The 17,340-nt window shown below is 46.1% G+C and overlaps 1 protein-coding gene across 2 annotated transcripts; it reads left to right on the forward strand.

Moving 5' to 3' along the window:
* Positions 1-1,524: 1,524 nt before the first annotated feature.
* On the forward strand, positions 1,525-12,551 carry LOC117042967. Of its 2 annotated transcripts, XM_033142587.1 has the most exons (4): positions 1,525-1,686; positions 7,969-8,277; positions 9,314-9,634; positions 12,222-12,551. In XM_033142587.1, exons 2-4 carry the CDS (start codon positions 8,022-8,024, stop codon positions 12,473-12,475), a joined length of 831 nt encoding a protein of 276 aa, XP_032998478.1. In that variant the 5' UTR covers positions 1,525-1,686; positions 7,969-8,021; the 3' UTR covers positions 12,476-12,551. The 2 variants fall into 2 exon arrangements, with proteins under 2 accessions (XP_032998478.1, XP_032998479.1); XM_033142588.1 differs by lacking the exon at positions 7,969-8,277 and having other exon boundaries at positions 1,525-1,653.
* Positions 12,552-17,340: the final 4,789 nt, after the last annotated feature.

Consider the following 17,340-nt stretch of genomic DNA (forward strand, 5'->3'; position numbering starts at 1 on the left):
GCATCCTAGGCCAAGAAATTCCAAAATGTGATAGAACTTTATTTATGTATGCCACTACAGCAGGTAGAATTTTGATAGCTAAAAACTGGAAGACAGAAGTAATTCCAACAATTGAAGAATGGCAGATGAAAATGATGGATTATATGGAGCTCGCAGAGATGGCCGGGAAACTCCGTGACCGGAGGGATGATGTGGTGGAAGAAGAATGGAAGAAATTTAAATTGTATTTAAAGAAATATTGTATGATTGACAATTAGATATAACTTGGAAGAAAAGTTAGATTGTAGAAGTAGAGTTTGATTATGTGTTTAAGACAGATGAAATATGAGTTAAGATAATGGTTAAGATTAATAGATAAGTGTTTATAAGGTAAAATAAGGTTTTTAAAAGATGTTTAGAAATTACTAAAGATGAAAGACAATGACCGCAGGAAGGGGAGACAGGAGGAAGTCAAAGGACAATGTTAAGGATAGAGGTTAGAAATAAGAATATTTCTTTTTTCACTTTCTTTTGTGTATTGTTTCTTATTGTAGGATTGGGGACTATTGTTTATTGTTGTTATGTTTTTAATGTTGGTTTTTATGTGTTTGATTTTGCTGTTGTTGTTTTTATAAAACTTAATAAAAATATTAAAATAATAATAAAAAATAGGTTTGATAGACAATATAAGGTGAGAGACACAGGAGAACCCTGAGGGGTTGGCAGGGTCATCATATAAAGCAGACAAGCAGAAAGGCTAGCTTAAAAGCAATTACACTAAAAGTGAAGGGGTTGGGAAACGCCATCAAACGAAAATACCTCCCTCTGGATACCTCCCTTGGAAAGTTCCTAACAAGTGTGTGCGCCCTCTATCTTCAAAGCAAATGGCTCCGGAAACTGCTCTCAAGGGTCGGTAGCCAGAATCGACGATCCATTCCTAGCGGCTCCTTTGTTAAATAATTTTATTAAAGATTTTATTGGGGTTTTTTTTTAAGTACATGCATAGTCTCTCTTTTCAATTCTGTTCTTAAATGCAATAAACACTTCGTTTCTTGTATTTAAGATCAGTTACTGTTTTCTCTTCGAATGGGTAGATTAACTTCCTTCAGCGCAACTTGGGATGCTGTTCTCTAGGCTATGACTAAGGATCGCAGCTGTGCCGGCGAGCTTCCACTCTCCAAAACGCACCTGCACTGCATCCCGCTGTCCAGGTGTGGCAGCTTGCCCCACCCCCTACCGTACGTGCCGGGCCCGGGGGCTGTGGATGCCATGGAGCGTGCATGACCCTGGCACCGAAATTTGTGGGTGCCCTGCTCCTTCTTGGGTAATTTTGGGGGTGCTGGGGCACCCATGGCCCCAGGGAGTTGGCATATATGCCGCCGTCTGTGAGCAGGCGCCGCTTCTGTGCAGAGCCGAGCGGGCTTCACACTGGCTCCCGGCTCCCTCCCCCCGCCCATTTCCGGAAACTTATGCCCTGCCTTTTTTCTTCTCGGAACTTCTCCGAAGTTTGTTAAGAGTGTGTGTGCGTGGTGTGGTGAAGAAGAGCGTGTCGGAAGGAGCGGGAGATGGCGGCCGGGGGCGAAGGCGACAGGTGCAGGTGGCGAGGAGGGGGCTTCTCCCGAGCCCTGCTGCTGCTGCTGCAATCCTGCCTGTCGACGCTGGCGGACTTTTCGGGTTCGTAGCCGATTTCCGACGGCCGAGTGAGATGTGAGGGGCCCCAGGGTTAGGTTGGGACTTGGGAAGTGTCCTGATGGGACTGTGGCGTGGGGGGGGGTCGCTCTTTCAAACCCTCCCCCCGCTTCGTAGTCCTGATCGGAAGCTTCCCTCCTGTGGGAGTTAGAGGGCGAGGATGCCTCTCCCGCTCCGCAAAAAAAAGTTTTCCCCACTTGCCCCGCCCCCCTACACTGCATGACTCCTGTCATCAAGATACGATGTTACTTTCAGACATACGAACAAACTCCTAGGGGCCGAGGACTCCCTTTGCCCCCTCCCCCAATAACATATTTGAGGGGCCGGCACCCCCACAGTGGATGGGCATTGCCATTCAAATGGTGTGCGTGCACCGCATCATGTGATCGATTACCCCCCCCCCCCAATATTTTATTCAAGTTTCTACCCCTGCTTTCAGAGATCTCAACATGCGGGACACAACTCGACCACCTAGAAATATACTTTCTGCCCCCCACCCCCCACCCCACGTGACCATTTTTTAATGGTGCTGTAACTGGGTAAGATTGGTAGTGTTGGGTTCTACGCACCCACCTCGAACTTCTTAAGGGTTTGCCTTGTCTCCCTCGGCACGTTAGGGTGGAGTGGTTTTTTTTTTGGGGGGGGGGGGTTGTTTCACAGGAAGTTACTAATGCAGCTGTTTGCCTTCTCCCCTGGAGGCACACTCCATTGTCTCTCGAGACAGAGGGATGCCAACAACGAAACTCCTTGGGCCTGGGCTGACAAGGAGATTGTTAGGACCCGTCCAGACCTTGGTTAATGTGGATTGTGCCCAGACCAGAGCTCCTGTCTTGATTCCCCCTTGTCCATGAGGCTTTCTCCTCCTGCGCTATGCTTTGAAAAAATCTGATTTAGGGAGCTAGATCAACCGCATAGAGGATATCTGGCTGGATTTAGGGAGGGGGAGATGTGGGAGAGCAGAAGTTGACAGAGGAACACCTCATGGACATAGGGGAATTAAAAGAGGCAGGAGGGGCTTAGGGTCCACATTAAGCCTAGGTCAGGTGCTTAGACATCAGCCGTGTGGTTCAGTGCATTCTCCCCACCTTGCCCAAAGACAACAAATGGGTAAAGGTAAAGGACCGTTAAGTCCAGTCGCGGACGACTCTGGGGTTGCAGTGCTCATCTCGCTTTACTGGCCGATGGAGCCGGCATACAGCTTCCAGGTCATGTGGCCAGCATGACTAAGCCGCTTCTGGCGAACCAGAGCAGCGCACTGAAACGCCGTTTACCTCCCCGCCAGAGAGGTACCTATTTATCTACTTGCACTTTGACGTGCTTTCAAACTGCTAGGTGGGCAGGAGCAGGGACCGAGCAACGGGAGTTCACCCCGTCGTGGTTTGATGGTCAATTCTTTCCCCCAGAGAATTCTGGAAATTTTAGTTCTTGTGAGGGTGATAGGAGCAGGGGCGTCGCTAGGGGGGTGCGGTGGGGGCGGTACGCCCCCGGGCGACAGGGGCCACAAGCGGCGGGTGGGGGCGACAAGCGGCGGGTGGGGGCGACAAGCGGCGCCCCTCCCGCCACTCCCCAGGCAACGCCGGTCACCCCGGGAGCAGCAGCGCTGCACGGATGGGGTGCTCCCTCGGCCGTGCGCTGTTGCTCCCGGGGCGATGGAGCGAGCGGCAGCGCATGGGGGTGACAAGCGGCAGCCCCTCCCGCCATTCCCAAGCGCTGCCACTCCCTCCGTCACCCCAGGAGCAACAGCGCACGGCCGAGGGAGCACCCCGTCCGTGCAGCGCTGCTGCTCCCGGGGTGACCGGCGGCGTGGGGAGTGGCAGGAGGGGCCGGCGCTTGTCAGCCCCATGCGCTGCCGCTGGCTCCGTCGCCCCGGGAGCAGCAGCGCACGGTGTGTGCGGTGCTGCTGCTCCTGGGGCAACGGAGCGAACGGCGGCACGTGGGGGGGACAAGAGGCAGCCCCTCCCACCATTCCCACGCGCTGCCGCTCCCTCCGTCACCCTGGGAGCGGCAGCGCACGGCCCGACGACGGAGTGCGCCTGCACGCGCAGGCGCACTCTGTCATCAGATCGCCGCTTCCACAGCCTCCTTTTGAGCCGGAGAGCTTAAAAGCGAGCTCTTCGGCTTAAAAGAGGGCTGCAGAAGCGGCGCCGGCACCCCCGGAAACGCCCTGGGGGCGGAGCGTCATGACGTCACAATGTGATGTCACGACGCCCCGCCCCCGGGGCGTTTCCTTTGCCGCCCCGGGTACCGCGGAGCCTTACTCCGCCACTGGATAGGAGGACTCTCCTAACAATTCTCAGTATCCTGAACATGTGAGAATGTTAAGGAAGGTAGGAGAGGATATATTGTTTTGATATTATCTCTCCTCACAAAGAGAGCCAGTGTGGTGTAGTGGTTAAGAGTGGTAAACTCATAATCTGGTGAACCGGGTTCGCGTCTCCGCTCCTCCACATGCAGCTGCTGGGTGACCTTGGGCTAGTCACACTTCTTTGAAGTCTCTCAGCCCCACTCACCTCACAGAGTGTTTGTTGTGGGGGAGGAAGGGAAAGGAGAATGTTAGCTGCTTTGAGACTCCTTCGGGTAGTGATAAAGCGGGATATCAAATCCAAACTCCTCCTCCTCCTCTCACTCATGCTAGTGAGTAAACAGCAGAGCTGTAGGGCTACTAATCTATTAAGATCGCATTACAGTACATGACAGTTCTCATAAAAACTTTGCCACTTCCATAGCTGATCATGGCATGTAGCCCAGAAAATGCTGAGTTCACACCCCAGCTAACTCACAGTCGTGTGGCTGCCCTGGGCAAAATATGCTTTCAGGTGGAAGGTTTTTAGGGATTAAGAAATAGCAGGAATAAGAAAAACAGTTCCAGTTTTCTCGTGGGTGTGTTACACTGAATTTATTTATTTACTTCGTAAAATTCACAGACCACTGGATTGTAGAAAAAAGCCTCTTAAAACCTTATTAAAAAGATAGAACATTAACATTATCACTAAAAAGTTACAACCGTTTAAAAGTGCAATAAAATGGACTGGAGCAAAGTAAAACTCATAAAACATCCTAAACAACCAAGTAAAGGTAAAGGTTAAGGTACTCCTGACCGTTAGGTCCAGTCACGGATGACTCTGGGGTTGCGCGCTCATCTCGCTCTATAGGCCGAAGGAGCCGGCGTTTGTCCGCAGACAGCTTCTGGCTCATGTGGCCAGCATGACTAAGCCGCTTCTGGCGAACCAGAGCAGCGCACGGAAACGACATTTACCTTCCCACTGGAGCGGTACCTATTTGTCTACTTGCACTTTGACGTGCTTTCGAACTGCTAGGTGGGCAGGAGCAGGGACCGAACAACGGGAGCTCACCCCATCACGGGGATTCAAACCGTCAACCTTCTGATTGGCAAGCTCTAGGCTTTGTGGTTTAGACCACAGTGCCACCCGCGTCCCAACCAAGTACGCTTGCCTAAATATGAATGCACATTTAGATGTGTAAGCTTGTCTAAGTACGAATATCTTCAGAAGGTGCTGAAAAGAATAAAAGGAAGCTGCCTGCCTGATATCACTAGTGCTACATAATATCCATTCTCCATCTGTAATACCTCAATCATTTAGTGTGGCAGCACTTACTTAGACTTTGGAACTCCCTGCCTCTTGAGATGAAGCAGATGCCTTCACTGTACACTTTTCAGCGCCAGCTAAAAACATTCTTGATTAGACAAGCCTACCCAAATACTTAGATAGTCGAGGGCTTAGATAGTTGAGGTAATTTTGATCTGCTTGAGTGTTTTAACTTTTGTATGTTTTCAAGTATTGCTTGCTTTTGCCGGTTTATCTTTTGTAAACCGCTTTGCGGGATTGTTTGTTTTTTAACCATCAAGCAGTATATAAATACAGTCATACGATTGCTTCAGGTTGCATGATTTCGGGTTGCGCACCGCACTGAACCCGGAAGTACCGGAACACGTGACCTCTGGGTTCGGCGTGTTGCGCACACGCAGAAGTGCGCAATGATGTCGTGCGCATGCGCAGAAGCGCCGAATCACGCCGTGCACATGTGCAGATGTGGCGCTTCAGGGTGCACATGTCACGGGTTGCCAATGGGGCTCCGGAATGGATCCCGTTTGCAACCAGAGGTACCACTGTAAATAATCAGGAACTTCCAATGTGCCAATTATCAGGGGTTTTTCAGCTATGGTGAGGGTATTATGTGGTGCTTGTACAAGTGCCAATTCTGCTAATCAAAGCGGTCGGGTGGGCATATGTGGGGGTGAGATCTCATAGTAAACTGGGCCAAGGTTGTCACGGGCGGGAAGTAATTTAAATTTACACCACTGCGGCCAGAATCTTATTGACACAAAGGTGGAGAATGAGGATGAAGGGTAGGGTGGGTCATAAATCCCCCCCGAAATTGTTTCCTCCCTTGATCTTATCTCAGGTGTATTTATTTAAGATAAAACAGTTCGTCCATTTCGAGTGCCAACCCTTGATTTTAAAGCAGTGAAGTGGCAACAAATGATAAAATGGTCAGAAACTGACACATATGAGCCACCAATAATCAGGAACATGACAAACAACGAACTGTTAAATATTGTGACCACTCCATTAACAATTCCAAAATTCAAGTGCCATTCGCAAATGGTTGAATGTGCAGTGAAGGAGGTTACTAGAGCATCTAGGATGGTTATTGGAGAGAAAAGACTTGATGCTACCATCAAAACAACAATGAACAATCGCTCTAAATTCCCAAAACAAGAGACAAATAAGGAGTTTGCACCAAAATAGACGTTTAGTGTAATGCATAAAAGCATATTTTTAGCATGATATAATATGGTGCACTGTACAATGTATACTGTGCCTATGGCATAATTTTATTAATTACACAAAATGTAAGCATTTAGTACAATTTATAAGTATAATGTGATGTTTTGACGCAACACATAATATGAGTGGCGTTTTATTGTTTATGTTTAGTACACCGTTTGTTTAATTGTTCCATATAATCTTTTCCAAAACCATTGGTTTTTCATGTAAATTATCAACATGTTTTATCTTAAATAAAATAATTATTGCAGAAAATAATAGTATGCAACTATTATTGCTCTACATAAAACCTAAAATTTATGTTTATTAGTTCACAATTTAACATACTGGAGAATTAAATGAGTCAAATTCCTATGTTTTTATGGCTTGTGGTGAGGCACAATTTCAATTTGTAGGAGCAGGGTCTAAATATTAACCGATTTGTCCCAAATTTGAAATTTAACTATGTTTATACCATACGCCTGAGATAAGATCAAGGGAGGAAACTTTTTCGAATTTTTTTTTTATGACCCACCCTAATGAAGGGGCAGAGGAAGGGGGGGTGCAGTGAGGGCAGGCTGCCCTTGGTGTCACCACTGAGGCGGCGGGGTGACAAAATGCCACAGGTCCTGCAGCACGCCCAGGAGAGACGCAGTGGCTTGGGTGCCTGTAGGCTCCACGCTGCCCAAATGGTCCGCCCGCCACCTTCCCCTAAGCTGTAGGGGAGGAGGCAGGCAGACTCCTCAGAGGCCCGGCGGAGCGTCCTGCCCCGGCTCGCTCCATCCCGCAGTGGGCTGGCCCCGCCCCCGGGTACAGGGCACGTGCGCCATCCCAGACGCCCGATTGGCTTGCTCCACCGGTGCGAGTATGGTGCCCACTAAGGAAATGTGGCTGTTTAAAATGCTTGAATACGCTGAATTGGCAGGCATAACGAGCAGGGTAAGAGAAGAGGAAGATAAAGAAAACAAGAAGGATTGGAAAATGTTTATTGAATATTTTAAGGACCAGTACAGACAAGTAAATAACCTAGCAGGTCTTGAATAAATCCAGCAGAATAGCAGCTAATAGAAATTAACAGAGGAAGAAATTTGAAGATTACAAATTTTGGAATACGCGATTTAGTAGAAAAGTAAGGAAACCATGAGAAGCGTGTAACTAGATCTGCTAGTTCAATGTTGCAAGTATATGCCTCAAAGTGTAAGGTCTCTTAAGACAGGTTTGTAAAATGTTGTATTCAGCCCAGAGTTGTGGCATCTGCCGGGGCCTTGGGGTGCAGAGGGTGAACAGAACCTGCCATGCCAATTAGGATAGTTTGCCCCTCAAAGATGATGGGCTCCTGTAAGCTTCCAAACTGCTTACAGGGACTTTGGTCAACGAGTTTAATATGACCTTTACCAAATGTGCAGTTGCAAAGGTGCCATTTTTTTGTATGCCTCTCTTAAAATGTGAGATCTAATCTGTCTGGTTAGTGGTATAATTCTATTAATGAGTTGCCCTCGTTTTCTTCCAGGTTCTACACACTGCCCTTATCATAATGTCTCTATATCAGAAGGTTCACCTGGGATGATCTTGGCTAATGTTTCCAGTTGTCCCAACGTTTGTTTATTTCATAAGAGCAGTTCGTCTGATCCCGATGAAGTCATATTAGCCATAACTGGAGGAAAACTGGGAGTCTACAATAGCACAAACAAGAAACACTTCTATCTACAGGGAAATGACCTCTTTATCAATAACACCAACAAACGGCTTGCTGGAGAATACCAACTTGAAGATTTATTGAGAAAAAATTGTTTTCATCGAGTCTTCCTTAGTGTACTTGGTGAGGTTCTGAAGTTACTGTCATATGGATTCACCACTGGGGGGGGGGTGAGGAGGGCTGCTTGAATTAATTTCTTTTTTGGTTTGCTTTTATTCCTATTAGTTATTATTATTAATAATAGAATTTACTACCCACACTTTTTCAAATGATCTCAGAGTAGGTTCCCCCCCCAAATAATAATATTCTATTATAACAATTTCATTTATTAAAAGATAGAGTGAGAAAGAAAGAAAGAAAGAAAGAAAGAGGAAAACAAAAATATACACACCTGTACACTGATGTACAGTTTGATTGATGCTTTTCAATTATGGTGCTGGAGGAGACTCCTGAGAGTCCCATGGACTGCAAGAAGATCAAACCTATCCATTCTTAAAGAAATCAGCCCTGAGTGCTCACTAGAAGGGCAGATCCTGAATTTGGGGCTCCAGTACTTTGGCCACCTCATGAGAAGAGAAGACTCCCTAGAAAAGACCCTGATGTTGGGAAAGATGGAGGGCACAAGGAGAAGGGGACGACAGAGGATGAGGTGGTTGGACAGTGTTCTCGAAGCGACTGGCATGAGTTTGGCCAAACTGCGGGAGGCAGTGGAGGATAGGGGTGCCTGGCGTGCTCTGGTCCATGGGGTCACGAAGAGTCGGACACGACTGAACTACAACACTGATGTATGGTAATGTAAAAGTACAGATCTCAGGGTAGGTAAGGTAAAGGGACCCCTGACCGTTAGGTCCAGTCGTGTCCGACTCTGGGGTTGCGGCTTTCATCTCGCTTTACTGGCCGAGGGAGCCGGCCTGCGTAAAGCTTCTTGGTCATGTAGCCAGCATGACTAAGCCGCTTCTGGTGAACCAGAGCAGCGCACGGAAACGCCGTTTACCTTCCCCACTGGAGTGGTACCTATTTATCTACTTGCACTTTGATGTGCTTTCGAACTGACAAAAATACATTATTTCTTGCATTGTATTATCATATCATGCTTCCCTACTATTTTGATAGCTACTCTTGCCCTATTTTAAATCAACACATCTTTTTTTATTTCCAGACCCTTGGAACTGCCCTTCAGCTAATCTTTCCATACCAGAAGGTTCCTCTGGGATGATCATTCCTAATAACATATTGAACCATTCCAATAGTCTTGCTTTAAACAAGAACCACCACTCCTCATCTTCTTGGGAACACATCTTGAGCATAGCCAAGAGACACCTGAATCACAGTGTCGGCACGTATGAAGAGCACTTCTATATATCTGATAGCGGCCTTTCTGTCAAGAATGCTTATGAAGGACTTGCTGGAGAGTACCAGCTTGTTTATCAGCAAAATACCGGTAGATCCTGTGTGTATCAGTTCTTCCTTAATATACCTGGTAAGTTTCAGTTGTGATTGACATCTAGAGATTCACAGCCACTGAGGGAGTAGACGATGGTTCCTTTCATTCATTTCTGTTTGTGATATATTTGTACTGTTCAGGAGCTTTAGAGGTTTCCTAGATTCAAGGTGTTGCCTGAGGATGCTCCTAGAGTTTTTGTTTCTGTGCAAAGGTGCCCTTCATTGTGCAATGAAATCATGTGCAGTGGTACCTCGGGTTAAGTACAATTCAGGTTCAGTATGCTTCAGGTTAAGAACTCCGCTAAAAACAGAAATCGTGCTCTGGTGGCGCAGCGGAAGCAGGAGGTCCCATTAGCTAAAGTGGTGCTTCAGGTTAATTACGCTTCAGGTTAAGAACGGACCTCCGGAACGAATTAAGTACTTAACCCGAGGTACCACTGTATCTCTTAAGATGCCATCCACTTCGTCCTAGTCATGGTTTAATACGAATATCATAAATAGGTTGCCTTCTATTTGCACTTTCCATGATTTGTCCTTCTGATAACTTCTCCATACCAGAAGGTTCCTCTAGGACAGGCATTTCCAAAGTCTGTCCTAGGGGCCTAATCCAGCCCCTGCATCAGTTAATTTCCTGTGCTAAAATCCCCCCCCCAATAGCTCAACAATTTCAATCCTAAAAGATGCTCAACAACTTTCATTGGCCCACATGCATGTTCACTTCATCAAATCTGGCCCTCTTTGGGAAAAGTTTGGACACGCCTGCTCTAGGATGACCATTTCTAATATATCAATCCATTCCCTGCTACAAGCTCCCTATATCTGCTATAATTCAGCCCCTAATTCATGGTACAGATATTTTTCTTAAAAAGCACGGGCCTTAGGTTGCATAACCCTGGTCTAGGCAGTATTCTGGCCAGGTGTTAATGGGTGATTCCCCATTGATAAGGCTCAAGGATGTGGACAAGGTGCTTGGATGGTCACAAGGCGGCTACGACGCTTCATGGCTCATCATATCTGACAGGGATTGGACACTGGTGGTGCCAAGGAAGTAAACAAATGCCTCTCTGCGAGGAGAGACCACTCCTTAAGAAACCCTCCCTGAGCCCAGAAGATCTGAATCATTATAGCCTGCTTGCAAATGTCTCCTCCTAGGCAAGGTTTTTGAGCAGGCGGTTCCTGAACTCCAGACATATTTGGATGAGATTAATTTTGTACTCAGGCCCATTTCTGGCCCTGAGGTGGCCTTGGTTTCCCTGTAGGCAGGAGACACTGATGGGAAGGAGCATAGCATTCCACTGGGCCTCCTGGCCAGTGCCGGATTTACGTATAAGCTACACAAGCTATACCTTAGGGCCCCACTCTCTTGGGGCCCCCCCCAAAAAACTTAAAGGAAAAAACCTGGATGTACATTTCCAACATATAAGATAAAAAAAAAACAAATAAAATAAAACCTACATACAGCAACAGGTTTTTTTTTGTGTGTGTATGGACCTAATAGGTCCATAAATTACCATATAGCACAGGGCTCCCCAAACTAAGGCCCGGGGGCTGGATGCAGCCCAATCACCTTCTCATTTCGGCCCGTGGACTGTCAGGGTATCAGTGTGCTTTTACATGAGTAGAAGGTGTCCTTTTATTTAAAATGCATCTTTGGGTTATTTGTGGGGCATAGGAATTCGTTCATATTTTTTTTTCAAAATATAGTCCGGCCCCCCCACAAGGTCTGAGGGACAGTGGACCGGCCCCCTGCTGAAAAAGTTTGTTGACCCCTGATATAGCATATATTCAACACAAGAAACAGTGACAATTTGTTGTTGACAAAGGACAGCTGGACATATAAAGGGCCCCATTACCTTCAGTAGCTTAGGGCCTCATCAAATGTAAACCTGGCCCTGCTCCTGGCACCAGCATCTATCTTACTTAAGCTTACTTCAGAGGGTGAGGTGGGAAGTCAGCCCTATTTGTAATACAGTGGTACCCCGTGTTATGTACGCAATCCGTTCCGGGGCGTGCGTAACACAAACGCACACACACACACAAAAACGGAAGATGCGCGATCTGCGCAAAACGCTTCTGCATATCCAGGGGTCACGCGCCCTCCCGAAACACTTCCGGGTGGCGGGAGTACGGAACCCGAACGTACGCAACATGGAGCGTACGCAACACGAGGCATGACTGTATGTTTGTGCATTTTCACTGTATTGTTACTTTAGCTGTAAATCCTTTGGGGGCTCGCTGTCATGGGAAGTGATATATAAATGTAAATCCTTTGAAGGAGAGGCATGCTATAAAGGCAACACAAAATGAATAACAGACTCACACCAGTAAACAATAAAACAGATTTGTTGTGCCGCCTGACATAACGGCTGAAAGCTCAGTTGGTAGAGCAGGGTCAGGGGTTCAAGCCCCATGTTGGGCAAAAGACTCCTACATTGCACGAGGTTGGACTAGATGACCCCCGTGGTCCCTTCCAACTCTACAGTTCCGTGATTTTAAGGCACATAGGTCTGGTTCTATCTAGCCTTCTTGGTGGGGTGGAATAATGCTGCACATAGCTCTTTCCACGGTACAGCTACACTTAAAGGGTGTCAGAAGCATGACCGCTGACTTTTTCTATTTTCCAGTTTCAGGACGCAGACATGATTACGCTTACGGTGCACTAGGGCTTGCCATCTTTTTGGTGCTCTGTTTCGCAATGTATCTCTGTTGGAAAAGGAGAGACAAAGACACTGCTCAACTTGGTGGCGGCTTGGCAAATGGAACTCTGCCTCCTGGGTCCCCAGAGGTGCAAGAAAGCAGAGCAGACCCACCCAGGAGAGAAAACGGGAACTCTTTTCCTCATGAATGCGACCCTCAGACAAATGCCTTACTGCCTTGAAGGACTGCTCCTGTTCATTTTTCTAGCCATATGCTTTTTAAGATGATGGCAATACACATCCTCTGACATCACCCCCACCCCCGGGGAACAGGAAACCTTCATTTTTATTTATATATTTATTTTTAGGTATTTTTTTATTATTTTCTGTTACTGCATACATCACATATCCATAACATTCATATTACATTCCCTCTTCTCTCCCCTCCTGGGCCTCCTCCGACATTCCGTTCTGATTTATTTTCCCTTATTACATACTGCTGCTTCTAAAAAATACACTACTGGTATATTCTTCCTATATCTTCTACATATTTCATTAATTAAGATGTAAATGTTTCTCTCTCTCTCTCTCTCTCTCTCTCTCTCTCTATATATATATATATATAAAGAAAATTTATTATATTTCATATAAAAAATGTAAATGTAAATGTAAATGTTTATATAAATCCTGTCATCAAGTCAGTAATTTTCCTTTGCTTCTGCAAGTATACTATAAATGGTTCCCATTCTCTTTCAAAAGCAACATGAAACCTTCGCACGCCCTCCTGCCTGTACCATTATTATTTTTTATTAAAAAAAAAACAACCCAAGTGGCCTTGAAGTGTATTTTCTTGTGAATTTGCACAAAAAGATGAGAAGCAGTTCAAGGGCATCAGATCTGTTGAAAGACCAGCATATGAGTTCAGTTCCCCCAAGCAAGAAAGCCTGATGCTCTCCCCTTGGAGGAGACCCTGGTGTCAACTCTGGCAGAGCCTGCTCCTATGAGACACTGACTCAAACAGAAAGGACCTGAAGGACCAGGTGCGCAGCCTGGGAGTTATTCTGGACTCACAGCTGTCCATGGAGGCGCAGGTCAATTCTGTGTGCAGGGCAGCTGTCTACCAGCTCCATCTGGTACACAGGCTGAGACCCTACCTGCCCATGGACTGTCTCGCCAGAGTGGTGCATGATCTAGTTCTCTCTCGCTTGGATTACTGCAATGACCTCTACATGGGGCTACCTTTGAAGGTGACCCGGAAACTACAACTAATCCAGAATGTGGCAGCTAGACTGATGAGTGGGAGTGGCTGCTGAGACCATATAACACCGGTCCTGAAAGACCTACATTGGCTCCCAGTACGTTTCCGAGCATAATTCAAAGTGTTGGTGCTGACCTTTAAAGCCCTAAATGGTCTTGGCCCAGTATACCTGAAGGAGCTTCTCCACCCTCATGGTCCTGCCCGGACACTGAGGTCCAGCTCCGAGTGCCTTCTGGCAGTTCCCTCCCTGCGAGAAGCCAAGCTACAGGGAACCAAGCAGAGGGCCTTCAAAGTAGTGGCTCCCACCCTGTGGAACGCCTTCCTGTCAGATGTCAAGGAAATAAACAACGATCTGACTTTTAGAAGACACCTCAAGGCAGTCCTATTTAGGGAAGTTTTTAAGGACTTCCTTTTATTATGTTTTTAGATACCGGTATGTTGTAAGCCACACAGAGTGGCTGGGTAAACCCAGCCAGATGGGCAGGGTATAAATGATATGATGATGATGATGATGATTAATAATAATAATAATTCTGAAAAAAAACATTCCCTTCGCTTTGCATGATGTTTGCATCTCCCCCTTTTGTTAATCTCCAGGTTGAGACCTGGAATTTTTATTTGGACTGGAAAAGCTGAAAAGAAATAATAATGCATTTAACATTAATAAAATGACAGAAGTTTCCTTTGCAATAGTTGTTTCGAGATGGTCCAGCATGCTTCTAAAAAACTGAGGGTTATTAGAGTGCAAGATGGCTATTGTGACCAAACAACTGCATGTTCCCTTACCTCTCAGTCATGTTTTAATCCAGCAAGAGCCAGTGAAGCAGGCCAACTACATAGGAAGCTCCAAGTGAGCAAATTCCTCTAACAGAGGCTGGACGCATGCCAAAATGTCCCCCCCCCCTTTATAAACATTTTAGCCAGAAAAAATAAGGTCTTTACAAATCAACTGTACTTTCCCCTCAACTTCCTTCCCCTCCCCTTCTTGAGTTTATTATTATCATTATTATAATTATTAAATCAATAAGTAACCATACATAAATAATCATAAAAATGTGCACCCCACCACCAAGACCATTCCATTATAACTCTCCAAACTCCCCAAATGTTGACACCTCTTGAGCTAGTTTAACAAATACTACAAACACCCTCCATATCTCTTCAAAATCATTTCTGGCGTTAGCATTTCTGAGGTGGCAGACAATGAAAACTAAAATTCTGGATGTTGGATACAAAAATATTCCTAGAGAACAGTGATTCGGCATCTGCTGATGTGATTCAGTTGGGGATAAGACTATATGTAAGCTGTATGAAAACCCAAGGGCTAAATACTCAAAGAAATTCATTTGCTCATTTGTCACCCTCAAGTATCTGCTGTCTTGCTCAGTCAAACCACTCAATACAAGCTCTATGTATTATGAGGATTTTATCACATCTATTTTAACATGCTTCTAAAATTGTTTGTTCACCTCTTTCCTTTTCTGCTTTTTGGCTGTACAGTGGTACCTCGGGTTACAAACGCTTCAGGTTACAGACTCTGCTAACCCGGAAGTAGTACCTCAGGTTAAGAACTTTACCTCAGGATGAGAACAGAAATTGTGCGGCGGCAGCGGGAGGCCCCATTAGCTAAAGTGATACCTCAGGTTAAGAACAGTTTCAGGTTAAGAACGGACCTCCGGAACGAATTAAGTTCTTAACCAGAGGTACCACTGTAGCCTGTATTTGGTTGACCAATAACATTTGTTTGTGTAATTTGCATCAATTGTTTTTAATACTGAATTTTAACTTGTGATAAGCTGCCCTGGGACCTATTGGTGAAGGGTGGCCAGTGCCGGATTTACGTATAAGCAAAACAAGCTATAGCTTAGGGTCCCACTCTCTTGGGGGCCCCAAAAAATTTAAAGGAAAAAACCTGGATGTACATTTCCAAAAAAATAAGATAAATAACAAATAAAATAAAACTTACATACAGCAACAGTGTTCTGTGCTGTGTAGGCTCCTATGATGTACATATTTTGTTATGTGCAAATGGCTTGAGATACCTATTGGCTCCATAAATTACCATATAGCATAAATTACGATACAGCGACAATTTGTTGTTGACAAAGGACAGCTGGACATATAAATGGTCCCGTTACCTTCAGTAGCTTAGGGCCTCATCAAACCTAAGTCCGGCCCTGAGGGTGGCTAATAAGAATGTTAATAACAGATAATTAATAATTGTTTTCAATATAAAGAATGTAATATAAAGGTTGTATGTTTGTTCAAGTAAAAACCAACCAACCCGACTTCACTGGTTTATTTTCTACACTTCCTGTTCTGCAACTAACTCTGATACTGCATGTGGCTCTGCAGCAAGGGAAAAGACCCTTCTCCTGCTGTTCTCCCCCATCCGCAGGAAAAAAACAAACCCCCAAACAATCTCTCTGATAACTCCGGGAAGCAGGGCTACTTCCTGCTGCAGGAAGTTTGAAAGAATAGCAACAATCATCTCAGCACTGATTTGGTTCCCACCCCTCCCCATCTCAGCAACACGAATCCTGGGTGGGTGCTTTACGCTGAAGATGAACATCAGTTGGAGAAGGCTAGAAGAGAGAGGAATTAATTTATGGGAAGATTATACACACACACACACACACACACACACACACACACACACACACACTCCCTTCCTCCGCTCAGAGCATTAAGCGCCCCAAACGTTTATTTGCTTAATTACAGCTCTTCGCAGAAATCTGCTCACGGTGAGGAGCGCCACCCATTGACACATCATCTCTGGCAAGGTCTGGGTGCAAACCCTGATTGAATTCCTGGAGAGCCACTGACTGCCAGTACTGAGCTAGAGGAACCAACTATCTGAACTGTTGAATATATGCTGTATGGTAATAAGGAGGCTCCCTTTTCTAAAAGGGCTTCCACGGTGAATGCACAACTGTCCCTTATTTCTGCAGTCGTCGGAAATGCAGATTAAAGAAGGAAAAGGTACAGGCTGGCATTTTGAGAGCGGCGATGGACCCTATTAAGTAGTGGGTGGACATAGCAGACGACACAGATATTTCTCCAAGAAGTTCTTTATAGTAAGCTGGAACTGAACTGAACACAAACAGTGTTCTGCTTTTATAGGCAGCCGGCTGACAACACTGTAACAACAACAACAACAACAACAACAACAACAGGCCAGGGTTTCCCCGCCTAAATTAACTGACGTGGACCTGAGTGAAAACTATATATACACAACAACCCTGGTGGCCTAGGGTGAGAACCTCAATACATAACAGACCCTGCAAAAAGCGCTTAAGAACAAAAGCCCACAATAAACTGCCTCTTACCTTCAAAAAGCAATGTATGTCTCCCTTCTTGGCATCCATTGCGCCGTCATGGTTGCCAGATGTTACAGCACCTTGTCCAGTTTCTCCCAGAGAAAGGGAGGGGAATCTTTGAGATGGGGAAGCTCAGGGAGCCTGCCTTGCTTATCCTTTCCCGGAGAGTCTTTGATGCCTGCTCACCTTGCAGGTCTCGAGTCCTGTCCATCAAGGAGCTGCAGCTGGGTCCAGCCTGGATAGACAAGTGGGTGCAGCGAAAGGGGTCTTACTGGCGGCAGTGGCACAGCATTGCTCAGAATCATCACCATGAACTCCACAGTGTGGCGTCTGGTGCCCATCTTCACTTTCTCCCTCTGGATCACTCCTCTTCTGGATCACTCTGGACTTTCTCTCTCTTTTTTTGAACCTCTCCAATTTTTTTTTTGGACGAACTCCCCAGTCACCAAGCTGGCCTGGATTGTCTGTCAGGACAAGAGGCCCCCAGCGATCAAGGCAGCTGCAAGCTCTCTCTTGACTGCTGCTGTCC

Source organism: Lacerta agilis, chromosome 2 (genome assembly GCF_009819535.1).
Source record: "Lacerta agilis isolate rLacAgi1 chromosome 2, rLacAgi1.pri, whole genome shotgun sequence".
Taxonomy (NCBI): Eukaryota; Metazoa; Chordata; class Lepidosauria; order Squamata; family Lacertidae; genus Lacerta; species Lacerta agilis.

What these genes read in the sequence shown, in the direction of transcription:
- LOC117042967 (XM_033142587.1), top strand. Translation starts at nt 8,022, where the DNA reads ATGATCTTGGCTAATGTTTCCAGTTGTCCCAACGTTTGTTTATTTCAT. An exon ending in AGTCTTCCTTAGTGTACTTG is followed by an intron (nt 8,278 to 9,313) that starts GTGAGGTTCTGA and finishes TTTTATTTCCAG; the next exon opens with ACCCTTGGAACTGCCCTTCA. An exon ending in GTTCTTCCTTAATATACCTG is followed by an intron (nt 9,635 to 12,221) that starts GTAAGTTTCAGT and finishes TCTATTTTCCAG; the next exon opens with TTTCAGGACGCAGACATGAT.